We start from the raw sequence: 23,662 nt of genomic DNA, 5'->3' as shown, positions 1-23,662 counted from the left end.
TATATCATAAGGACACTGAGTTGGTCATTTCACATAGCAGAGAAGCGGAGATATTATGTGTAAGTATTCATGTAATTCAGGGAATAAACAATTTGATGGCTAAATATAGTAAAAGGGCGTACTACACAGCAATCCACAAATCAGCTGCTACCCAGTGATGCCCAGCAGGCTATGCACACTGAAAGGCTAGGGTCTCTCTGTCTCTGCTCTGTGGTGCCCAAGAGTGGGTGCGGGGCCTTGCCATGATGCTAAGACCTACTTGATCACTGAGCTGGTTCAGGATCTCAGCATGTCTCTCTGTCTAAAGGTAACTTTCCATCATGTATACATAGCATCTGTGGTATCGACAACTTATGAGGTCACCAGAATAATCTTTTCTTCATTACTTCATAGTCTGCAGTGATACCAACCACACTCAATACAACCAGACAGATCTCAACAGTGAACCTAACAAACAGTTCCTAACAACATTCCTTCTTCTGCTCATATTTCTGTTCACTCTGACGGCTTGAGTATCTCCTCAGGAACTTTTGAAAAGGCACCACCATGGCTTTACATGTGCGTCTGTGTGTTCCCTATGTATATCTGATGGCCATGTGTCTTTTCTGCTAGTCACTCTCATTTCCCTTAGCATTTTATATATAAATACAAGGATATGTATGACCAAGGGAAAGAAAAAGCTGAGAAGCCATAAATTTGGGGGTGATAAATTACAGAAGGAAGAAAAAAAAAGTGTAGAATGAGAGAAATAATAAAATCTGGTCAAGGTAGCCCAATACCGTCTTTTAGGGGGAGCGGACACATAACCCCTCAACACCAGTGACATAAACAAACACGCACTTACCAATCAAACCTCTGTCTGTACTGGAAGTGACCGTTTTATAAACAGGGTCAGTGGTGTCCCTGGGCTCCAAGCCATCAGGTGCCTCTGCTGGTGCACTTTCCAATACCTTCCGCTTAACTGTCCCATAGTTCGGTTCGTATGTGTCAGAAAGGGAGCTGGAAGAGGTCCAACTCTGCCTCAGCTGGGTTGTCTCTAGGCTGCCTTTGCACTGGCCACAAGTTCTTGAGCAGCCTTTAGGGCAGGTACAGTGCTCACAGTCAGTAGGATCAACCTCAGCAATAGGGTCATCTAAATGTGTGTGCCTGTAAGTGTTCAGAAAGTCCCAGCTTTTCGGGTTTGGAAGGCTTTGGAAGTTGTCATGGGAACTACTGGAGCAGGAAGTCCAACTGCCCCGCCCACTGTCAGCTGCTTCCAGCACAACCTGCTCATGAGACATCTCTTCACTGCTCAGAGAAGACGGGACAGCTACACCCTTGATAAGAGACGGCTTCGACAGCATCCACCTAAAAATGGAGACACGCAGATAAATAATGGGTACTTTAGTGGCATACTGGAGACTGCCCAGCACGAGTGTCCCTCCTGCAAGAGACCAGGATATACCTGAATGCTTAGCTAGGCAATGTTTCCTCCAAGAAACCCTGACTTTAAATAAAAACACAAGATGAAATTTGAAATTAATGGAAATAAGTACACCTTTGCCAACACACTGCTCCCCAAAGTGGAGAACTCAGCATTCCTAAGCCGGAGAGCCATATTTTATTTTTTTCACTAACATGTGAGGTTAACCAAGTATGATGGGACATCAACAGCAACTTCCCAAAGTACCAACTGAATAGATGCCGACATTTATAGCAAGGTTCCCAAACATGGGCCACGTGTACCCAACAGCCCATGTCTGTACAGTCGGGTTTCATATGGATGGTTTCTGTATTTTAAATGGTTCTATGTATGTCCAATCTGCAGCCTGCATGCTGGCACATACAGCGACGAACACAGCACAACATAAACTCTGTATGCATACTTAAAACACTGTGTGGAATTTCTTTAATATGTGTGTGTGTGTTGTAACTCAATTGTGCCGTTCTTGAATGTCAACTTTTTCAAAGACAACACAGTCTCAATGTCCAAAGACTAGACATGAGAATAAAGATCAAGGCCTCGCTCCACTCTCCTAGCTCCTGTAACATGCTAGACATACATGTTAAGATTGGAAGTCTGTTGTATAATACAATCTGAGTAATCTCTAGCGGCCAGGAGCCACGTTTCTAGTAACAACAGCAGGCACACAATGTGTTCTTTTTTTTTTCTTGCTGTGGTGGTACATACTTTTTTTTAAAAAAAGATTTACTTATTACGTATACAGTGTCCTGCCTGCATGTATCCCTTCAGGCCAGAAGAGGGCACAAGATCCCATTACAGATGGTTGTGAGCCACCATGTGGTTGCTAGGATTTGAACTCAGGACCTCTGGAAGAACAGCCAGTGCTCCTCTGAGCTGTCTCTCCAGCCCCACAATGTGATCTTAGCAATCAACAGGATACATGGCAGAAAGCAACTTGAATAAAGGGAATTCAGGAACACAACAAAAGCGTATCCAAGTATCTTTCAGATAGTATGTATTTCCATACCCAGTATGTATAAAGGGCATGTGTGTACCTCACAGTCTTACATGGAATGTCTTACAACTGACCTGGAAGAGGGTGCAAGATCAGGGTGTGAGTGCTACATACTGATTCCGCTTTTGAGAGGAACACAGACATGAGTATTTACCCATGACCAAGCTGACTGTGGTCTCTGATCCCTGAAGGGTGATCTGTCTTTTCCAATGCCCCTGTGGGCTCAGGAACTGCTAGGGTGTGGGCAGAACACCGTTCATCCTGCAGAGCTGCAGACATGGAGTCCGCGGAACAGTTGCTCACAATGCTGGACCGAGAGGAGATTTCACTGTGGCTGGAGTCAGACAAGTTGTCAGACTTAGCTGATGGTATGAGTGTATAACCTGCAGGAGAAAAGACACCGATTAAGCTACAAAGTAAGGGGACAGGCAGGGGCAGCCATGGGGAGACCAAGAAAAGATAGGGGACAAAAAGCAAAGCAGTAGGAAATCTCAGTTTTCATGCGTGAGGGTGTAAGGACGGCAATTTTCTCCATACCCTTCCTACATAGCCATTCACCTACCATCCATACTACACCCACAGAACTCCACACTGAAGGAAAAAGTCACAAGCTGGTTTACTGTCCAGACGCACACACTTTCAAATAGAACAGAACAAGAACAATGGGCACATTATAAACATCAGCAAGTATTCACAGTACAGTTTTTTAACCTCTGTGTCCCCTTCTTTGACTGACATAAAATATTTCATGGCCCACGCTGTGGAAGGGATAGGAATGGAGACACACTCAAAGAAATGTACCCGGACATCTTCCAAGTGCACACTCTTCTCTCAAATATTTTACCCAAGTCTTTTCCCAAGTTGAGGATCACTATTTCAGTACTTTCAATCAATTTTTTGCAATTCTAAGAATACAACTCAGGACCTCGTATAGGCTGGGCAAATGAGAGCTCCAGTCCTATTTTTGTGCATGCATGCATACACGACGTATGTGGTATATGTTCATGTGCGTATATACATGTGTGTGTAGGTCAGAGGCTGATGTAAGGTGTCTTTCTTGATTGCTCTCTACTGTATTCTGCTGCTGCCGCCCCCCGCCCCTCGCCCCGCGACAGGGTTTCCTCTGTGTTTTGGTGCCTGTCCTGGAACTCACTCTGCAGCCCAGGCTGGTCTCGAACTCACAGAGATCCGCCTGGCTCTGCGTTCCGAGTGCTGGGATTAAAGGCGTGCGCCACCACCGCCCGGCTCTCTACTGTATTTTTTAAGATATGGGCTCACACTGAACTTGCAGCTCCATTAGCTGGCCAGAGAGTCTCTATCCCCCTGCTCTGTGCTAAGGTAATGAAATGCACAATGGATTTTTCACCTGGCTGCAGGGGATATGGACTCAGGTCCTCACATTGAAAGATCTTCCTAGCCCTGTTTCAATATTTTTAAACAAACTGTTTTAGGTTTTGACATGATTAACTTTGTTAAGAATTAAGTAGCTAATCAGATTAGGAAGTATGATGATGAAAACACCATCTATCTACTTTCCATACATCTTACCGCACAGTGCATGGCTACAGAGGCATGCATAAAAGGAGGGATAAAAGAATAGGCATGAAGAGAGGTGAAGGGCCCAAAACCACATCCACAGTATGACAGCTAAATGTACAAAGTGGTCTATTTTGATAAAAGAAAATGCCATAGCAGGTCCACAAGGGGCTGGTCTTTAAGAAGCAACAATACCTTCTTGTTCTCAGGGCAGAGTGAGGTCTGACAGGTCACATGACTTTTGGACTAATTCCCAGATACATTGTTAAGGAAGAAATGGAGGCTCTTGTACATTACCGATCTTCCGTAATACAAAAAAGGAAGACAGCAAGCTAAGCATCTCCTTATGCCTTAAGGATTTCAGCGTGTTTAACTAAATTCACTGAAGAAAAAAAATGGCTTTGAAATGTCAAGAGGTGCCATTAATCATTTTACAGAAAAATCAAGATCCAGAAATGTGTGGTTTACCTTTGGGCTTATGGGGCCAAGAACCCAGGAAGACAGGCCAAGCTAGTGTTTCTGACTTCTACCACACAGCCTTGCGCTTGGGTCCACTCTCACTCACTATTGCCCATGAAATGATTCTGCAGTTTTTAAGACGACCCGGACAACGGATATGGCAAGTAAGCATTCACACCAGTTAACCCTCGACTTCCAAAGAGAATCACTGTCTCTTTCACTACTCAGTACAGACTTGCTTCATTATTTCAAATCAATTTTATCCTTAGGTTTGTTACATCAGAACCTCTCAAATGTAATTGATACCAAGAACTGCCTGGAGCATTTATTGAATTACATATACATCTGGCACTCAAATTCAAATTTATGAAATCTGGGGTGGGACATGGTAGTTTCACTTAAAGTTTCCAGATGATTCTGAACCTGTTGGGCTAACTGCTCTCCCAGAGGCATTTCAAAGTGATGGCAGAGGACACAGGAAAAGATGCCTTTCTTGGCGTACAGTTGTTGTTTTTTGTTTCTTTGCCCCAGAGCTGAGGAAGTAAGATGGCAAACAGGTTCTGTGGTAGAGGGTGAAAGCAGCTTGTGATGGGGTTTACATGAAACGGAACACTGGTTCCTAAGAAGTTTTCTCTGAGAATTTCACTCAGTCTCAGCTGCTACTAGAAGAAAATACAGCAAACTATAGAAAACAAGTAGATAAAAGTTTACTAACTCAACACAGTGGTCAGAGAACATATGTACAAGTGAGGCACAATAAATTACTAATTCTTTGCTACTAAAGACTCTACAGCACTCACCATAAAATGCTTAGTAGTATTTACTACTAAGCATTTGCTTGTCCAACCTCTGACAGATGGCTGAATTCAAGCCCCATTTACATGAATAACTTAAAGCAAACTTAACACTAATATTGAATAAGGAACTTTTCAGAGAGTCTTTCTCCGCTTAGGCTTGAACCGCGTACAGAAGCAGTTTAGAGCGGTACTGTGGCCTTGGCTACTGGAGGCGCAGATGGCATTCCCTTTCTCATCTGTGACGTGGCTTCCAACAGCCTTCACTTTCTCACAGCTGTCTGGAGCTTGATTGTGATCTGTGTCCTCTTTCTGGCTGTTGACTAGTCTCTCCCTTGAAAGAGTTCTCTCCCTAAATCTTCTAAACGGGGATGTCATTCTTTTCCTGGTTGTGGTCTCACAACTTGTCCTGTCTCTATTCTCCTCAGTGGCCTTCTTGGTCCTGTCTGTTCTTTTTGCTGTGCTCCCAGTAATCTGAAGGATTTTCTTTTGCAAGTAAACCCCACCTATTCCGGGGCAGCTCTGGCCACTGATCTTGGTGCTGGGCTCACGGGGAGGGGATGAGGAAGACCCTGAGAGACGCAGCAGGATGCTGTGATCAGATAGGATACTGCCAACTGGAGGGAGAGATGCAAAAACCCTGACATGGTCAATTAATTCTTTTCCATTAGTCACAATTAGCTTGGTTTACATAACATTTCACTATTTTAAAACTTAATCATCTTGACAATACCTAAAGAATTGAACTATAGTAAGTTTTTTTTAAATAAATGAAGAAACTATGTAGCTACTATATAGCATAAACACCTCTGTTACTACAAGACGAAACAGAACAGATATTACCTTGCTCAGAACAAGCTGACAATAAAAAAAAGGAAAAAAAAAAAAAGAAAAACAAAGCTGAAAACAAGTCATATCGGTAAAAATTATAAAGAGAAATATGACAAGAATATCAGGTGATCAGAACCATTTTTTTTTTTCTTTTCTTTTCTTTTTTTTCCTGGTTTTTCAAGACAGGGTTTCTCTGTGTAGCTTTGCACCTTTCCTGGAATTCGCTTTGGAGACCAGGCTGGCCTTGAACTCACAGAGATCCGCCTGGCTCTGCCTCCCGAGTGCTGGGATTAAAGGCGTGCGCCACCACCGCCCGGCCAGAACCATTTCTTAAAGAAATGATGCTTTAGCATTTCCAGGAGATTAAAAAAAAAACCACCTCAGTTAAAAATCAAACAGGACATGCACAGGATGCAAGGCACCATATAAAGCACCGTTTCTGGACCAACGGGGCTCCAAGCGGAAGGAAGGCAATGTTCAAGTTGTTGGCTTCCCCTCTCCCTCCACTGTGTGTGCGCTCACACATGCAGGTGCCCCAGTGGAGGGCAGAGGACAAGCTGGGTGGTGCTCTCCCTGAGGAGCAGCTCACTGATTGGCCCAGAAATCTGTCTGTCTCTCCCTGCCCAGTCCCAGGATTACAAAGTGTGCTATCATCCCAAGGCTTTACATGGTGCTGGGGTGGCCCTAGGTCTTCCTATTTGCACAGTAAGTGCTTTACTGACTGAACCATTTCCTCAGCTCTTGGCTTCTAAGTTCTTGTTTAAATTCTCCATATGAAGATACGAAATATGTTTACTTTATTAGTGATGAGAACAAAACTAATTCCAAAGTTTAACAAGAACTGAGAACGGCCAAACAATGTACTTTTACTGTAATAATTTTGTTCAGCCACAGGCTACTAGCATGAACCTGTTTATGGAAACAGAGGTACTGAGGTGGGGTTGGGTTTTTCTATTGTTTTTGGAAGGTTCTGACTATGAGGTTCCAAGTGGCGACACGTTTGCTACATACTCAAGGATGTGCCTCAGGTCAGGTCCTCCTGCCTCAGCTGGCTGAATGCTGCTATTACAGCTATGTGCCACTATGCCTGGCTGTCTTTTTGGAGTATTTACATATTTAAGAGTAATTTCTGAAATCATTTTTGAAGAGAATTCTTCAAGCTTCTAAAGGTTCTCAGTACAACTATGATAAGCCCACACTTACAAACATCATGGTCAACTGTCAGCCACATGTTCAAAGATTAGAGAAAAGACCAATTTACTACAGTGGTAAGAGTAGATTTTGTGTGGTAGTACACACCTTTAAATCCTAGCACTCAGAGGCAGAGGTAGGCAGATGCAGTGGAATAATCCTTCTGTACACTGTGAATATGTATTACTCTTACCGGTTAAAAACAAGCTGACTGGCCAACAGCTGAACAGGATAAAGTCAGGCAGGAAAGCCAAACTGAGTATGATGGAATGAAGAAGGGTGGAGTCTCAGGCGTCACCAGCAGACTCAGAGGGAGCAGATGAACATGCCATGAGGATAAAGGTACAGCCATGTGGCAGACGGTAAATAAGGAATATGAGTTAACTTAAAATGTAAGAGCTAGTTAGTAATAAGTCTGAGCTGTTGGCCACGCATTTCTAATTTATATTAAACCTCTGAGTGATTATTTGGGAGCTGGTGTTTGGGACAGGAAAACTTCACCTACAAGCAGATCTCTGTGAGTTTGAGAACAGCGTGGTCTACACAGTGAGTTCTAGAGCAGCTATATAATAAACCCTGTCCTGAAAAACCAAAAAGTGATTTGTTGGGATATTCCTCCCCAAAATACTTCTTCCCAAGTCACAGTAAACATAAACTGCAATCAGAACTATCAGCTTCTTGCTTACAGGGCTGTCTGTGCACAACTTCTAAACACTGGTCCTGCAGGAGGACCACCTGCCTGCCTAAACAACAGATCACTTGTAGAGATCTGATGAAGGCATTCTGGATACTCAGCTCATACAGACAAAGAAAAGACACAGGCCTATGTGTCTTGCAAAAGTATGAGACACAGCATGATCAGAAATTGTTTTCTGAATATACATATTCCTTCTATATTCTAGCTGATTTTCATGAAGCATTCCTTAGTAAAATCTCAGCTATCTGAAGGTAGAAATGGCCGGGGAGCAAGCTAGCTCTGCTACGCTGGAGCAACAGCAGTGAAAGGAGAGACACTTGAATTTACTAATCACTGATCACTATAGAAATACCATTTCCTCTAAACTGTTCACATAGGTCCTAAGACAGAGGGTCTTTCTGAACCTTATAAACAAGTCACGAATGGTAATAAAGAAATAGCAAGGGACAGAGTGTCAGACTCAGGTGTTACATCACTGTACCCCAGCTGGCAAAAAAGGTTCTGAAGACTGAAACTTAGACCTTGGGAACAGAGTGAGCTGTTAGTCTAACCAGGACTAACACACTTAATTTCCCTTTGGCCAGATAATGTCCTCTGCTGGGATTAAAATCTTTCCCCCCTTTTTCCTTTTACACTCACGAGGAGCCCAGGACTAGGCTACCTCTATCTCTTGCATAGACTCAGTGTAGAGGGCCAGTGTAATAAACATATACTCTTTAGCATGTTGTATGCATGGTCATCATCATGTGACATCTCAGAGTCCAGGCTATCCAAGAAGAGCTTCAGTCTGACTCATGAAAACGCATGTGAAGAACAAGGATTTCTGACTTTTCCTTGTTGGTTTTGTACAAATGTAAAAACCACAGAAAGGCATACAGTATTTTAAATCTCCATAAATAAGAAAAACAGAACAAACCAAAAAGAGAAACCTAAATAACTGCTTCTTTTTTTTTCTTTTCTTTTTTGAGACAGGGTTTCTCTGTATAGGCCTGGCTGTCCTGGAACTCACATTGTAGACAAGGCTAAGAGATCTGCCTGCCTCTGTTGCCCAAGTGCTGGGATTAAAGGGGGTGCATCACCATGCCCAGCTAATATTGCTACCCCCCCTACCCCCTACAATTTGTACTTGAATGAAAACAAAAGAAAACATTTTTTGGAGCTGGGTCTCAGGCACTGAACCTATTATATAGCTGATGACCTTGACTTCCTGACCTCCTTGTCTCCTCCAAATGCTGGGATTACAGGTGTGTACCATCACACCCAGTATAAATACAATTTCTTGTAGAATTTTTTGCAAATTCTTCACAGAAATGTTCAAACATACGAAACTGGAAAGATGGCATTGTGCACTGGCAAAGACCAAAACAACTGAATCTTATGCCCTCATTTCTACCCATGCCTGTCCTGTGTCCAAGAAGCTAAGGATCATGCCCTGTATACTGGAGTCCTAGTTACAGGGTGACTGACACCTGAAAAGTGTTTGAACAATTCAATGGAAACATTAATTCACTGTTCTGTCATTTGCTTACAGACTGAAAAGCCAGGCGTGCTGACCTGTTGTTTGGTCTGAGAAGAGCTAGCAGGAAAAGTCTCATCTTACCTTTGCGAGGGGAACTTTGAGGAGATGCAGGAGGGCTAGAATGCAGAGAGGATGCCACAGAAACAGTGTCTTCTGTGTGTTTCTTACCACTCACTTCTTCAGTTGGTCCTAAACCTTTCTGAGGTAAACTTGTACCTAAAATTAAATAAATAAAAAACATAAAAATAAAGAAGCAAGTAAGTATCATTTTACAATTAAAATGTATTAGCTGTTTAAGTCACCAGTAACTAAAACCCTGAGACAATGGCTGGTATAGTCAACCAAGACATGTCAGTGCACTGAGGGATTAAGTGACCGGGAGTTGGCATATAGGTTTCATTCTCTAGGTTATTTGTTCAAACTCAGTTGGCCAGTACAGATAAGATTATAACTGGCAATTTGCTTTGTGGCAGAGGGAAATCAATTACACAGTCCAAGTACAGTCCCTAAACTCCCACAATTATATCTTAAGAGAGAAGATTGAGGTTCAAACTCTGCCCTTCCCTCTTGAGGCAGCCCCTTCAGGAGAGAGCAAAATACGTTCGAGGGAGTGCGTGGTGCTGGTATTGTCACCTCCTGAGGGGCATCTCTCCTGTGGATACACAGAGGCTGTAGGAATGCCAGGTCAGCCCTTTTCAAGAGCACTAAATTCATACTACAGAAGAAAAGTAAGCGACAGACAGGAAAATGGATGGCGCTCCCAAAAACATTCTTGGAAAGTTCTCTTCTCCACCAGCTAGCTATTGAACATAGCTCAGATTCTGAAATGGTTGTTGTGGAATAATCTTGTGTACACTGTGAAGATGTGTCACTTAGATTAGTTTAATAAAAAGCTGAATGGCCAACAGCTAGGCAGGATTTTCAGGGCAGAGAGGATGCTTGGAAGAAGAATGCAGAGATGCCAAGAGATGTTGAACAAGCAAGACATGCAGGAGGAGAGGTAACAGCCATGAGCCATGTGGCAGCACATAACAGAAATGGGTCAATTACGTTATAAGAGCTAGTGAGGGCCGGGCAGTGGTGGTGCACACCTTTAATCCCAGCACTTGGGAAGCAGGGCCAGGTGGATCTCTGTGAGTTCGAGGCCAGCCTGGTCTACAAAGTGAGTTGCAGGACAGCCAAGGCTGTTACACATAGAAATCCTGTCGGGGGTGGTGGTGGGGGTTGGGGGAGACAACTCTCCAGGTCATGGTTTGGGAGCTGACTGGTGGGACAGAGAAAGACGCACTACAAATGATTCCAGCCCAGTTACTTTTTAGAGTTTCTAGGAAGTCACTGAGCTACAGAGCTGGTACAGCAACAGCAGTCTTCAGGAAAGGCACTCCCACCAAGCAGGCTCGCTTGCCTGTGGCCTTGTTCTACTCCCTTCTCCCACAACTTTCTTTGGTTCAATCTATCTCAGCCTCCATTTTCTCCCCATCTTCTATCTCCTTTCACCTCCTTTCCTGTCTCTTCCTTTCGCTCTCTTAACAGAGTATCACTAGATAGGTCAGTCTGGTCTCAAACTTGTAGCCTAGGTTAACATTGAACATGCAGTCTTCCTGCCTCAGTCTCCCAAGTGCTAGGATTAGAGGGGTGTACACCATGCAAGACTTCAAATCTCTTCAGTGGTTTCTCAGTGACAAATTGTGCTTGGCACCTCTATAATCTAGACATATTTATGACTTCACTTCTCATATCCTGGGAGGCTGTTTAGTCTGGTGGATAAAAAGGAAGGATTTTAGAGCCAACCAGCTTAGGATCAACCACTAGACTGATCATGTACTGGCACTGTGTAAATTACTAAGACTCTGTGTAGAATAAGGCTAAATTACCATCTCATAGGGCTATTATGAAGACTAAGTAGATATAAATGTGAGCTTCAATTACTTGTGTGCATGTTGCTGGGAACTGGGCTGAGCCCCCATGGCTTTGTGCATACTAGTCAAGCACTCTATTACCAAGTCAAATCCCCAACCCCGACCTTTCAGTTGTTACCTCTTAATATGCATGCATTTGAAGTAAGCCAAACTGTTTGTAGCTCCTTATAGATACCAAATCATTTCTCTGCCTCAAGGAAACCCTTCTAAAGCCTTCTAAAGCCTTCTAAAGCCCTACATTATCCCAGCCTTTGCTAAGGGCTCCTCTTGCTTCTTCTTTTCCATGCACCGTGTTAGTACACACATAATAAAGAAGCCATCTGTTTCTATCTTGAGTCACACTAGACTGAAACTCTAGCCATTTCTTATTCAACTCTGTACATCAGATCAAATCAAATTAAAATCACATCATTTGCTGGGTGGTGAGGTGGTAAGCACTCGGAGGCAGAGGCAGGCTGATCTCTGTGAGTTCGAGGCCAGCCTGGTCTACAGAACAAGACAGCCAAGGCTGTTACACAGTGAAACCCTGTCTCGAAAAACCAAACCAAAAAAAACAAAAACAAAACATACTTCTACTAAGCATGAAATATGTATAATACATGGACCATGTTTACAATACCAGAAAGCAAATATAATCTAGCTTCCCAAATAAAAGTGGACACAGAGATACCGTTAAAACAACAAATAAAAGTAATTCCAGTCGGAGGATACTAGATGTGGAACAAAGATGACTGGACTGCTACTCACATCACCTGGGAGGCTACCTGGAAAACAGGACCCCAAGAAAGACACGGGGATGGCCCAATGACAGAGAAATGGAATGAGATCTACATGAACAGCCTGGACATGAGTGGGGGTAGTGAAGGGCGAGGGTCAAGGGAAAGAGAGCTTGGGGGAGCGGGAGATCCCAGCTGGATCAACAACAGAGAGGGAGAACAAGGAATAGGAGACCATGGTAAATGAAGACCACATGAGAATAGGAAGAAGCAAAGTGCCAGAGAGGCCCACAGAAATCCACAAAGATACCCCCACAATATACTGCTGGCAATGGTCGAGATACAGCCCGAACTGACCTACTCTGGTGATGGGATAGCCAAACACCCTAATTGTCGTGCTAGAAACCTCATCCAACTACTGAGGGATCTGGATGCAGAGATCCATGGCTAGGCCCCGGGTGGATCTCTGGGAGTCCAATTAGTGAGAATGAGGAGGGTTTATATGAGCGAGAATTGTTGAGAGCAAGGTTGGATAAAGCACAGGGACAAATAGCCAAACGAATGGAAACACATGAACTATGAGCCAATGGCTGAGGGGTCACCAACTGGATCAGGCCCTCTGAATGGGTGAGACAGCTGATTGGCTTGATCTGTTTGGGAGGCATCCAGGCAGTGGGACCGGGTCCTGTGCTCATTGCATGAGTTGGCTGTTTGAAACCTGGGGCCTATGCAGGGTCGCTTGGCTCGGCCTGGGAGTGGGGGACTGGACCTACCTGGACTGAGTCTACCAGGTTGATCTCAGTCCGCGGGGAAGGTTTTGCCCTGGAGGTGGTGGGAATGGGGGGTGAGGGGGGCGGGAGGGGGGAGAACAAGGGAATCCGTGGCTGATATGTAGAACTGAATTGTATTGCAAAATAAAAATAAAAAATATTAAATAAAAAAAAAAAGTAATTCCAGTAATGTAAGTAAGACTTAATGGTGGAAACAGAGTTGAAGATTACACTTATGTATTTTATGTTTAAAACATTTTATTATTTTATGTATATGAATGTTTTGCCTGTATGTATGTATGTGCACCACATGTGTACCTGGTAACCATGGAGGTCAGAAGAGGCATTGGCTCCCCCAGAACTAGAGTAGTGGATGGTTGTGAGCCATTATATGGGTGCTGGGAACCAAACCCAGGTCCCTATACAAAAGCAACAAGTACTCTTAACCACTGTACCATCTCTCTAGCCCTGTCACTTAAATTTTTTTTAATTATGTGCCTGGTGTGGGTATGTGCAAGAGAGTACAGATGCCCCAGGAGGCCAGAGGAATTTGATTCCTTAGAGCTCAAGTTACAGGCAGTTGTGAGGCACCTGATGTAGGTGCTGGGACTCTAACAGGTTCTCATGAAAGCAGCATACTCTTGCAGCTTCTGAGCCATCTCTCTAGCCCCCACATTTATTTTTAATTAAAATTTTTTTCTTTACAATTTTGTGTGTATGGGTGTTTTGACTGCATGTATGCCTGTATACCATATTTGTGCAGTGCCTTATGGAGGCCAGGAGAGGATGCTGGATCCCCTGGAACTGGAGTTACAGATGGTTGTGATCTGGTATGTTGGTACAAGGAATCAAACTCAGGCCTGGAAGAACAGCCAGTGCTCTTAACCACTGAGCCATCTCTCCAGCCTCACACTCTTTTTGTCTTCTACATGTTCTTTTCTCCTACTGAGGTCTTCAGAAGGGGACATTAATGAAAACAAAAGCAGTGTGTAAGTATTTTTCATAAAAAGCAATTTGACTCTCATAGCTTTGAATACAGAATGAACTTTAGCTTGATGTATTACCTAAGATTTGGTGTAGATATTCAAGATGTACAGTTGTATAAGATTTCTGTTGATGAACAGATTTCAGTAATATAGAAATTACTGAACATAGTATTTAAAACACACTGTCATCATTGGGCAGTGATGGAGCACACCAAGTGCTGGGAGGCAGAGGCAGGTGGATCTCTGAGTTCGAGACCAGCCTGGTCTACAAAGTGAGCTCTAGGACAGCCAGGGCTATAACACTGATGAGTGATGCCATTCTGTATGCTGTGAATATGTGCTGCTCTGATTGGTTGATAAATAAGGCTGCTTGGCCAATGGTGAGGCAGAATAAGGTTAGGCGGGACATTCTAAATAGAGAGAAAGGCAGAGAGCAGAGGAGACATTGCTAGCTGCCACCAGGAGAGGCAAGATGTGAAGATACTGGTAAGCCACAAGCCAAGTATAGATTTATAGAAATGGGTTAATTTACAATATAAGAGCTAGCTAGCAAGAAGCCTGCCATGGCCATAGTTTAAAAATAATACAAGCCTGTATGTGTTTATTTGGGTCTGAGCAGCTGCGGAGCTGTGGGGCCACAGGAGCCAGGTGGGTCCAGAAAAACTTCAGCTACATTACACAGAAACTCTGTCTTGAAAAACCAAAACCAAAACCAACCAACTGACCAACCAAACAAACAAAAAAACCTGCCACACTGTCATCAAATTGAGGCAAAACAAAACATTTTTGATACAACGATGTAATGACCATACTCTTCTGAATTAAGAATGAAATGGATTAGGGCTGTGAGCACTCACTCAGCACATGGTCTTTGGCTTGTCCTCTCTTCCGGATGGGGTGCAAATTAACTGCTGGCACTTGAAGCACCTGGCTCATTCTGTGTGGCTGATGCAGGTGGACTTTTGCTGTTTGGCCAACTGACCTCAAAGGCACGGGAGACATTTCAGATGACTTGGCTGACCTTTTTTCAGTTAAGTTCTTTGTCACTACAAAGAGAGAAGTGTCAGGTAACTGCTAATTTTTAAAGGAAGACTATTATCATTTACAAGTAGTTGTTTAAAAATTATACATTATATACAAAAAAATTAAAGATCTACTTTCATAAAAGAAATTTAAACATAAATTCTCTCTCTGAAGCTGCTGTAGAACAAGCTGTTTGCTTCCTAAATTTTTGAATCCATTGTCTACTTCCCGAGGCCAAGTTCACTCTCTCCTCTCTAGGACTGAAATCCTCTCGCTGGATCAATTCCAGCGTGCCTCCAGCCCTTCTCCAGATGACAGAGGGACAGCTAACATGGAGCTCTTAGCTACTACCTTCCCTCTCTATGTTCCATAGACCTCACAACTCCCTTCCTCTCAGGAAGAAGACTCAAATGCCTCCAGCAAGGTCTGTAAAGCCACAAAAACTCACTCTCTACCTGCCTCCACTATGTACTTCCCCACTCTTCAATCCCATATGCTTGAGGTTTCCATCAAGTCAGCCTTTGCCTTGGTTGAATCACTTTACACCAATTGTCTCCTGCATCTTTCAGATCCACTTTCTCGTAAACTCACAGAACCTTTTCTAACACTGTGCATTCTGCAATGACAATACCAGTGAGGCCTAACTAGACAGAGTGAGTAAGGAAAAAACCAAACCAAACCAAACCAAACTAAACTGCTTTCATCACCCAAAATCAGTATTGTGGTCCAAAGGAAAGACATTCTTCCTCAGCCAGCCCTTTTAGTCCTTTGGTTAATTATTCAGGATGGTTTATGCACAGGTCTCAAACACCAAGATAAAGCAACAAACAGATGTTTACCTGTGCCAACCCAGCTGTAAATAGGTAGTATTCATGCTTTCACTGTGAGAGCGTGAAAAATATTTCACCTGGTAACAAGAGGCAGGGGACATCTAGAAGCTAAAACAGAGGGACTCAAGGAGATAATATGAAATTGCTTATCAACTAACTGAATTCAAGATTAGAAATATGAAACACATTTCTGCTCTTTTGAAACTGTTTTTTGAGAGGTCTCACTGCATAGTGCAGGCTGGCTTCAAACTCAGTATGTAGCCCAGCGGTTCTCAACCTTCCTAATGCTGTGACTCTTTAATATAGTTCCTCATGTTGTGGGGACCCCCAACCATAAAATGATTTTGTTGTTACTTCATAACTGTAATGTTGCTACTGTTATAAACCATAATGTAAATATCTGATATGTGACCCCTGTGAAATGGGCCAAGACCCACAGGTTGAGAACTGCTGATGTAGCCAGCCTAATACTGTTTTGTTTTTTCTTTTTTTCTTTTTTTCTTTTTTTTCCAAAACAACTCATGGCCCTCCTGTCTCAGTATCTCAAGTGCTGGGATTACAGGCAGGCACCACAATAAAAAAATACTTGAAGAAAAAAAAGTATTAAAAACTCCCTCGGAAATATGCAGGAGTAAGGACAGGCTCAAGTCCTAAACTAGGAGGAATATAGAGAGGAACCGTCCCTGGGGATGGCGATCACCTCACACTCCTGGTCACTGAATCTATGCACGCACATTCCTTGGCCTTTGTTTCATTTTTTCTGTAAATTAAAATACTGCTTCAGATAATGGGTGGGGGGAAAAGCTAAGCATTTTTACCTCCTCAATTCTGGCCCACACTGTGAATAAACCCATTTCTCTTTATCATTTCCTGTTGGTATAATGGCAAACACTAAACCCAAGGTTTTGATTCCATCACCATTTCTGGCTATAAATCAATTTTTGATTTTACTGACATCATAACTGCTACAGTTTGGAGAAATATCACTCTTATCAACACTTTTTAGGTGCATTATCTCATTACAACAAGAATTCAACATTAGCTATTACAGAGATAGTTAATAGAAATAAATGGCAATTTTCAAAATTTGAGGCAGTCTTAATATGTAGCCCAGGATGGCCTTGAGCTTGTAATCTTCCTGCTTCAGCCTCTATGGTGCTGGAATTTGTGTTTTTGTTTTCTTTCTTCTAAATTAAACAAAACAAACCAAAACAAAATAGGGTTTCTCTTGTGTAGTTCCGGATGTCCTGGAACTCAGAGATCCATCTGCCTCTGCCTCCTGAGTGCTGGGATTAAAAGTGTGCGCCACCACCGCCCGGCATCTTCTAAAATTTTTAAAAGATAGTCTGAGATGGAACCAAGCAGCAGTGGTACACACCTTTATTACCAGCACCCAAGAGGCAGAGGCAGGTGCATCACTGTGAGTTGGAGTCTTGTTAGGCTGTGCAGGCTGGTCTCCAATGTTAGTCCTCCAGTGACTGATCGTCTTGCCTTCCTCTTCTTAGTAGCTGGGACTGAAGTGTGCACCACCACACTAAGGACAATGTCTACAGAGTACTGAGTAAGAATGTTGCTGCCATACTGAAGGCTCTCAATTTCTAGTGTTTATTATTTCTGTCTTCCAATTTAATAGGCTTGATAAAGAATCAGAAGAGATAAAACATATTCTTAATCCTAGCCAAAGTTTCAGTTTTTTTTTTCTAAAGACAAGAGTCTTACTGTGTATTCCTGGCTGGCCTTGAACTCTCAGAATCTGCCTGCCTCTGCCTCCTGAGTGCTGGGATTAAAGGTGTGTGTCACCACTGACTGTCTCGATTACATTGTTTTGATAATAGCTTAATTCTGCCCCCTACCCCAGGCAGGTCTTAATTATGTAGCTCAGGCTGGCCCTAACATCCTCCCATCTTAGTCTCCCAAGTATCGTTAATTACTGGAATGCACCTTTTTTTTTTTTTTTTTAGATTTATTTATTTATTATGTTTACAGTGTTCTGTTTGCATGTATTCCTGCAAGCCAGAAGAGGGCACCAGATCTTATTACAGATGGTTGTGAGCCACCATGTGGTTGCTGGGAATTGAACTCAGGAACTCTGGAAGAATAATCAGTGCTCTTAACCTCTGAGCCATCTCTCCAGCCCCTGGAATGCACCTTTGAGGGCTAAAATTATGTTTTAAGTTTTAATTACTGTGTTTAAGAGAGCTATAAAGGAAAAATGCCTCTAACTGTAAACCCTACTTGCCCAAGGACAGGTAATTTTCTGGGGCTGTTCATATAAGATACAAGCTAGGTGTTTCCACTTCTGTAAACAAGGTTGGTTGCCCCAACTGTTCAGGATGTGCTTATCACTTGTAGGTGGGAAGATCGTGGGCAGGAAGTATATCAGGATGTATGCTTGCTCCCTACCCCCACTGAACAAAGGCAGGAAGTACATAGTCTTGTGAGTCTTGCCTTTGTAAGCACCTGACTAACTTAATTTGCAGCCATTCTCTGAGAATCTTGGGCATGGATCTGGCCAGTGTCCATTGTCCTGTTCAGTATTTAATAAAGCTTGCTTCAAATTTGGCTCAAATATTTGGTAGTGTTCTTATTCTTGTTCAGTGGGATTAACACACCACTATGTCCAGTTTTTGCTAATATGGTTGTACTGAATGATTCTTTACCCAGTATTTTAAATTCATTGTGAAATCAGTATATGTTTCCATGTACACTTTCTCTTTTCTACTCAGCTGTAATGTTATTATGTTACAATGGAACTACCAACACATTTATCAATTTTTGGGGTCAATCCATGGAGAATACCATTCCCTTCTGTCAACAGAAAACTTGTAATTCTACTGTGCTTCTTAGGAGTTTACCATTTAACCTACAATTTAAGAGGAACCCCTCCCCGCCTTCAATTCCTGTAACTCATGATTTTCTTAACCCAGAGATGTGTTCTGAAGCCTGCACTTAAAGGTCAGGGTGATGCTTGGGGACACAATACTTACTAAGCAGAGCAGTAGTGGGCAGGTAGACTGTGAGGAGAGAATCTTTTCCACAGTGTCAGGACATGTCTGCTTCCTTTTGTATCTTACTGATAAGGCATCACTGCTAGTGTTTGAATCAAACCCCTAAGATTTCTAGTTGGGAACTGATTTTCACCTAGTACAGATGTCACTTTTCATTTAGAGATGAAGGCAACAATGTTCTCAGAGTATTTTCTATAATGTTCTAATTAAAAAAAATCCAGACATTCCTACTTTATGTGCATAGGTGTTTTGTCAGCATGTGTATCTGTGCACCATGTATTTGTAGTGCCCATGGAGTCCAGAAGAGGGGATCAGATCCTTTAACTGGTGTTACAGATAGTTGTGAGACACACCATGTGGGTATAGGGAACTGAACTCAGGTCCTGAGAGAACAGCAAGTGCTCTTAATAGCTGAGCCAGCTCTCCAGTGACTTCTGCAACCCTCTCCCCATTTAAAAATTTATTAAGCCTTTAAAAGAAGAACTATTCATCTCTCCTGCTCCTACAGAGTTATGTAAGAGCTGGGGTTCAGCAGGTCATGAACAGACCATGCAGCTTGAGCACAGCAGTCGTCCTTGCAAGTGAAATCAGCACTAACTGTGGAGAACAAAATCCCTCCTTTGTTGTGCTCACCAGTGTGACGAAAAAGGAAATACTCACGGGTACCATATGCAGGCTCCCACTGCAGTGATATCATCTGGAACTTCTCCTCATCTGTGTCTATGTCCAGACTAGAAAGATACTGTTTCACTTTCCTGGCCATTTGCGCATCTTCATATAGCTTCTTGGCATTAAGCAGTGAGCTGCGGCGTGCTCTTTTCTTGTGAGCACCCCCCTGAACATCCAGCATGTTTGAGTTTGTGCTGCCTTGACTCAAGGACCTGTAAGGAGACAGAAACTGCAATGAAAGCCTGTAAAGATGAGAATTTAGCATGAAAGAGTGAAGATTCAAAGATTTTTTTCTGTTAATGCTATTGCATGCTGATGTAAATGAGTTAAAAGATGAAGAGCATTAATGCAAAGTAATTTGGCACAGATGGCAATGCTCTCAATTAAGAACAAGATCTGGCAAAACATAGGATTCAAAAGAGTAATATACCAGTCCCTCCCTGAGCACCATATTCCATTACATCTGCGTGTGCCTATGCAACCCACGGCACAACTGTACCAAGAAAAGCTTTCCTCTGGTCCGTTCAGGCCATTCACTCTAAGATGTGGCAAGAGTCTAGGTCAGGGTAAATTCGTCATTAGTCCTTCAGCAAGGGCAAACAGATCATCTTTGTACCTGTGCTGCTTGCAATATGCTATTAAAGCACCATTCTGTGACAGCAAGAATCACTTCAAGTACGGTGACCAATTTTACCAGTAACCATATTTTGACCAGAAATTAAAGAGAACAATCAAGATAATATCTGAAAATAACATTTCAATCCAGCAGAGTCAGAGATTAGAAACACAGTAAAAAAAAAAATGCTCCTGTTTCTGCAAATATGATGTGGACAGATATTACTTGCATTCTAGAAGTAGGAGCTGAGATTCTACCATTGCAATACCTCTGAACATGATGGAACTGGATCTTAGAAATAAGTACTATTCAAATAAGCTACAGCTTTATCCAACTCTATCTTTTTCGTCAAGCCTGCTTAAACAATTTACATCCAGAACTCATGGAAGGTAGCAACTGCAATGTAGCTGGTCCTTTCTAACAGGCTAGCAAATTAAACGTTTGTAGAGGATTGTTTGTTTGTTTACTACCGTGTGTGTGCAGAGGTGGGTACATGCCACAGCAAGTCTGTGGAGGTCTAAGAATGGTTCTCTCCTACTACTTTTATGTGGACTCCAGGTATCACTCAGGATTCCAGGCTTGAATGACTCAAATGATCTTTGAAAGGTAAGAGTATCTCTATTTTCAATATTAGCATCATATTTATATAAAATGCTCTAAAACACAGACCATAAACATACACTTGTTCTTCAATGCTCACATACCTGACTTAAAACAGACACTGAATCCTAATGTTTTCATTGTAAATCATATAAGACAGCTGAGAAACTGTTAATGGTATTTTTTGTCACGTTTTTAAGACCTTTGAAGTAGGGTTCCCAGAGGAGGGGGAGAAGGGAGGCAGGTACACATGCTTAAAAATGTTATAAGGAAACCTATTATCTCGTATGTTACTGAACTTAAAAAAAAAGAGGAAGGAAATCGGTAGTTATGCCTTATATTTGATGGCAACTTTTTTTTTTTTTTTTTTTTTTTTAAATTTTTGGTTTTTGGAGACAGGGTTCCTCTGTGTGGCCCTGGCTATCCTGAAACTCAGAGATCGGCCTGCTCCTGCCTCTTATGTGCTACCACTGTCTGGTATACCAGTGAGGTAACTTTTAGTTGCTGCTGGTCAGGCAGAAATGATGATATGGCTGTGAGTGACACATGGAAAAAACTAAAATTTGTAGAATGGTTTGGAAGAAAAAAATCTAGTTAACCAGTGAATTATCCTTTAACCTTTAAGAAGGTTAAACCTCTCTTCATTCAAAAGAGTGAATCCTGAACATTTTAGTAACTCTCCAACAATGTCAAGGGGAGACAGGCTGTGTGTGCTGAGCCAGCCAAGAAGCCCACAGGGTCAGCTTTGCGTCTTTTATGATTTGTTTTATCCAGTGATGGATGGGCAAGATACTGGTGGCACAGAGGGCAGTACTGTGCATACCACATGTGACCAGGGGCAAGGCGTGGGCACTGGTGATTCTAAAAGTGATCTGAAAGATTCAAATTCTGAACATGAACTTTTAGAAACATCTAAACCATTTCACTTTCCTTATGTTTTCCCTCTTATGCATACACAAGGGTGTTATGAGGAAAATGTAAAGTTAGGTCCAGACAAATGAGAAGCACTTCAATAAGCATAGACTGACAAGGTACTGCACTGGCTTTTCTTGATATACAAGACAACATCTTACCATGTAGGGACTATTATTATTGTGTGAACGTGCATGTGCAGGCTACAGTGCTTCTCCGAAGGTCACAGGACAACTGTGTGGAACTGGTTCTCTCCTACCTTTATGTGGGTTCCAGGGTTCAAACTCACAGTGAAAGGAAGCCTTAGCATTTAGGAGCAAATTTCAATGCTAGTGTTTAATAATTTGATCTTAGTTGCTATCCAAAGTAAAAAAAACAGCTTGTAAACAAACACAGGATACAAAGTTCTAATGCATGAGAATGATAGAGAAGACAATAAAGTTTCTACTCAACTACTTCCAAAGCAGCAAATACTGATGTGAAATGAAAATACCTGCTTGTATGGAAGCGCCAAACCCCACAGTTGAACAGTAACTACTGTAGCTCAGTCACTAGGTCATAGTATGTCCTGCTTTAGTAGTAATGCCAGGCTACCAATTTCTACTTGCAATAAGAAGAACCAGGGAAGACCAAGACACAAATGTATGACGCAGAAGAAAACGCACAAGAAACACAACAAAGGAGGAAAGTCAAGCTCACCAAATGAAAAACAAGACCACGAGACTCAAAGACATGGCTCAGAAATTGTTGTTGGTTTTTTTTTTTTTTTTTTGGTTTTTTGAGACAGGGTTTCTCTGTGTAGCTTTGCGCCTTACCTGGAACTCACTTGGTAGCCCAGGCTGGCCTCAAACTCACAGAGATCCACCTGGCTCTGCCTCCCTAGTGCTGGGATTAAAGGCGTGCGCCACCACTGCCCGGCTGGCTCAGAAATTCTTACATGTAAGTATCTAAACCTCACAGCTCGTCAGTTTTAAACATTAAAATTCTATGGATGTTCTATATATGTAATTCCACACACCTACAGTACTCACTCTTTCCTCATTTAAACTGAATGATGTAGAAGATCTTTAACTGTCTGTGGCTCTAAACTAGATGGCTAGCAGAATTAAGAAACCAGAACCTACTTTAAGCCACAAAATGCTGAGAAGTTTTAGTGAGACAAAGGGATCTTTTTATATAAAGGTGGTAGAAATTTAAAGTAAATTTCAATCTATGCTTCAAATTTCAGGCATTCAGTGGATCTGATGAAGGGTTAAAAATGTATTCACTTTTACGATATAGATCAAATAAAGGTGACTCTGCAAAACTAATGGAAAATGCAACCCTTATAAACGGACCTTTTGTACATTAACCTATATGTTTACTTTCATAAAACATGGCATTGAAGTTAGAGAAAGTATTGTTGCCTTTTGAAGCAGACCATCTAGGTTTGGACACACTATTAATGGGCTGTAAGACTGGGCAAGTTATCTTCCTCATCTGCACCCCAAGAATCACAGACCTGTTCATAGGGCAATAGGAGACTTTAAAAAGGTTATTCATTTAGAGAGCTTACAGCAGAGTAGAGCACAGGGGAAGCACACAACAAATATCTACTGTCATCATCTACATCTCATGAATCTGTTAAATTTAAATCTAAACATAATAACACAACCAACAAAACGCTAGTTCCATCACTACTTTCACCTTGTTAGCAAAAGGCATTTGTCAGAATGTAGGCTGACGGAGTTAATAGAATGCATGCTAACTGATTTGCGTGCATTAATGAAAAGGATGCAGCACATGTTAAGAGTTGCACAACCTTCATTCCAGTTGTTCATTCCCCACTTACCCCAGACTCCGCCACCTCTTCTTCCTGTAAGCAAGAGCCACAAACATTGAAGCATGTGTTTGAATAGGAAAGCACAGAAAAAAGACAACAGTTGAGAGTCAGAGAATTTATGCAGACAGAATAGAACAGAAAAATTTACCAGGAAAAAAAATAGAGCTTAACAGTTAAAAATGGCTTTAATGGAATGAAGGAATGGGAAGGACACAGTGAGTCCTGAAAGCAACCCCTCTATAGCATGTACTTTAAAATATGCTTCAGATCAACTGTATTTTTAATGCCTCATCTACCCAGAAGTT

At 42.2% G+C, this 23,662-nt stretch overlaps 1 protein-coding gene across 3 annotated transcripts in view; it reads right to left on the bottom strand.

Annotated features, from left to right (window-relative positions):
- Rapgef6 (Rap guanine nucleotide exchange factor 6) overlaps positions 1 to 23,662 on the bottom strand; it is a 186,558-nt gene that overhangs the window by 5,937 nt on the left and 156,959 nt on the right. For 2 of the 3 annotated variants that reach the window (XM_059270565.1, XM_059270566.1), the window contains 5 exons: positions 19,399 to 19,619; positions 14,735 to 14,923; positions 9,568 to 9,702; positions 2,614 to 2,842; positions 845 to 1,347 (listed from right to left, as the gene is read on the bottom strand). In XM_059270565.1, coding sequence (XP_059126548.1) covers positions 845 to 1,347; positions 2,614 to 2,842; positions 9,568 to 9,702; positions 14,735 to 14,923; positions 19,399 to 19,619 — 1,277 coding nt within the window. Of the gene's footprint in view, positions 1 to 844; positions 1,348 to 2,613; positions 2,843 to 4,748; positions 5,866 to 9,567; positions 9,703 to 14,734; positions 14,924 to 19,398; positions 19,620 to 23,662 lie in introns of those variants that run through there. The other variant, XM_059270567.1, reaches the window with a different exon arrangement.

The sequence above is a fragment of the Peromyscus eremicus genome, chromosome 8a (genome assembly GCF_949786415.1).
Source record: "Peromyscus eremicus chromosome 8a, PerEre_H2_v1, whole genome shotgun sequence".
Lineage (NCBI taxonomy): Eukaryota > Metazoa > Chordata > Mammalia > Rodentia > Cricetidae > Peromyscus > Peromyscus eremicus.
The sequence above is the reverse complement of the archived record's forward strand: the minus strand, read 5'-3'. Positions and strand labels throughout refer to the sequence as shown.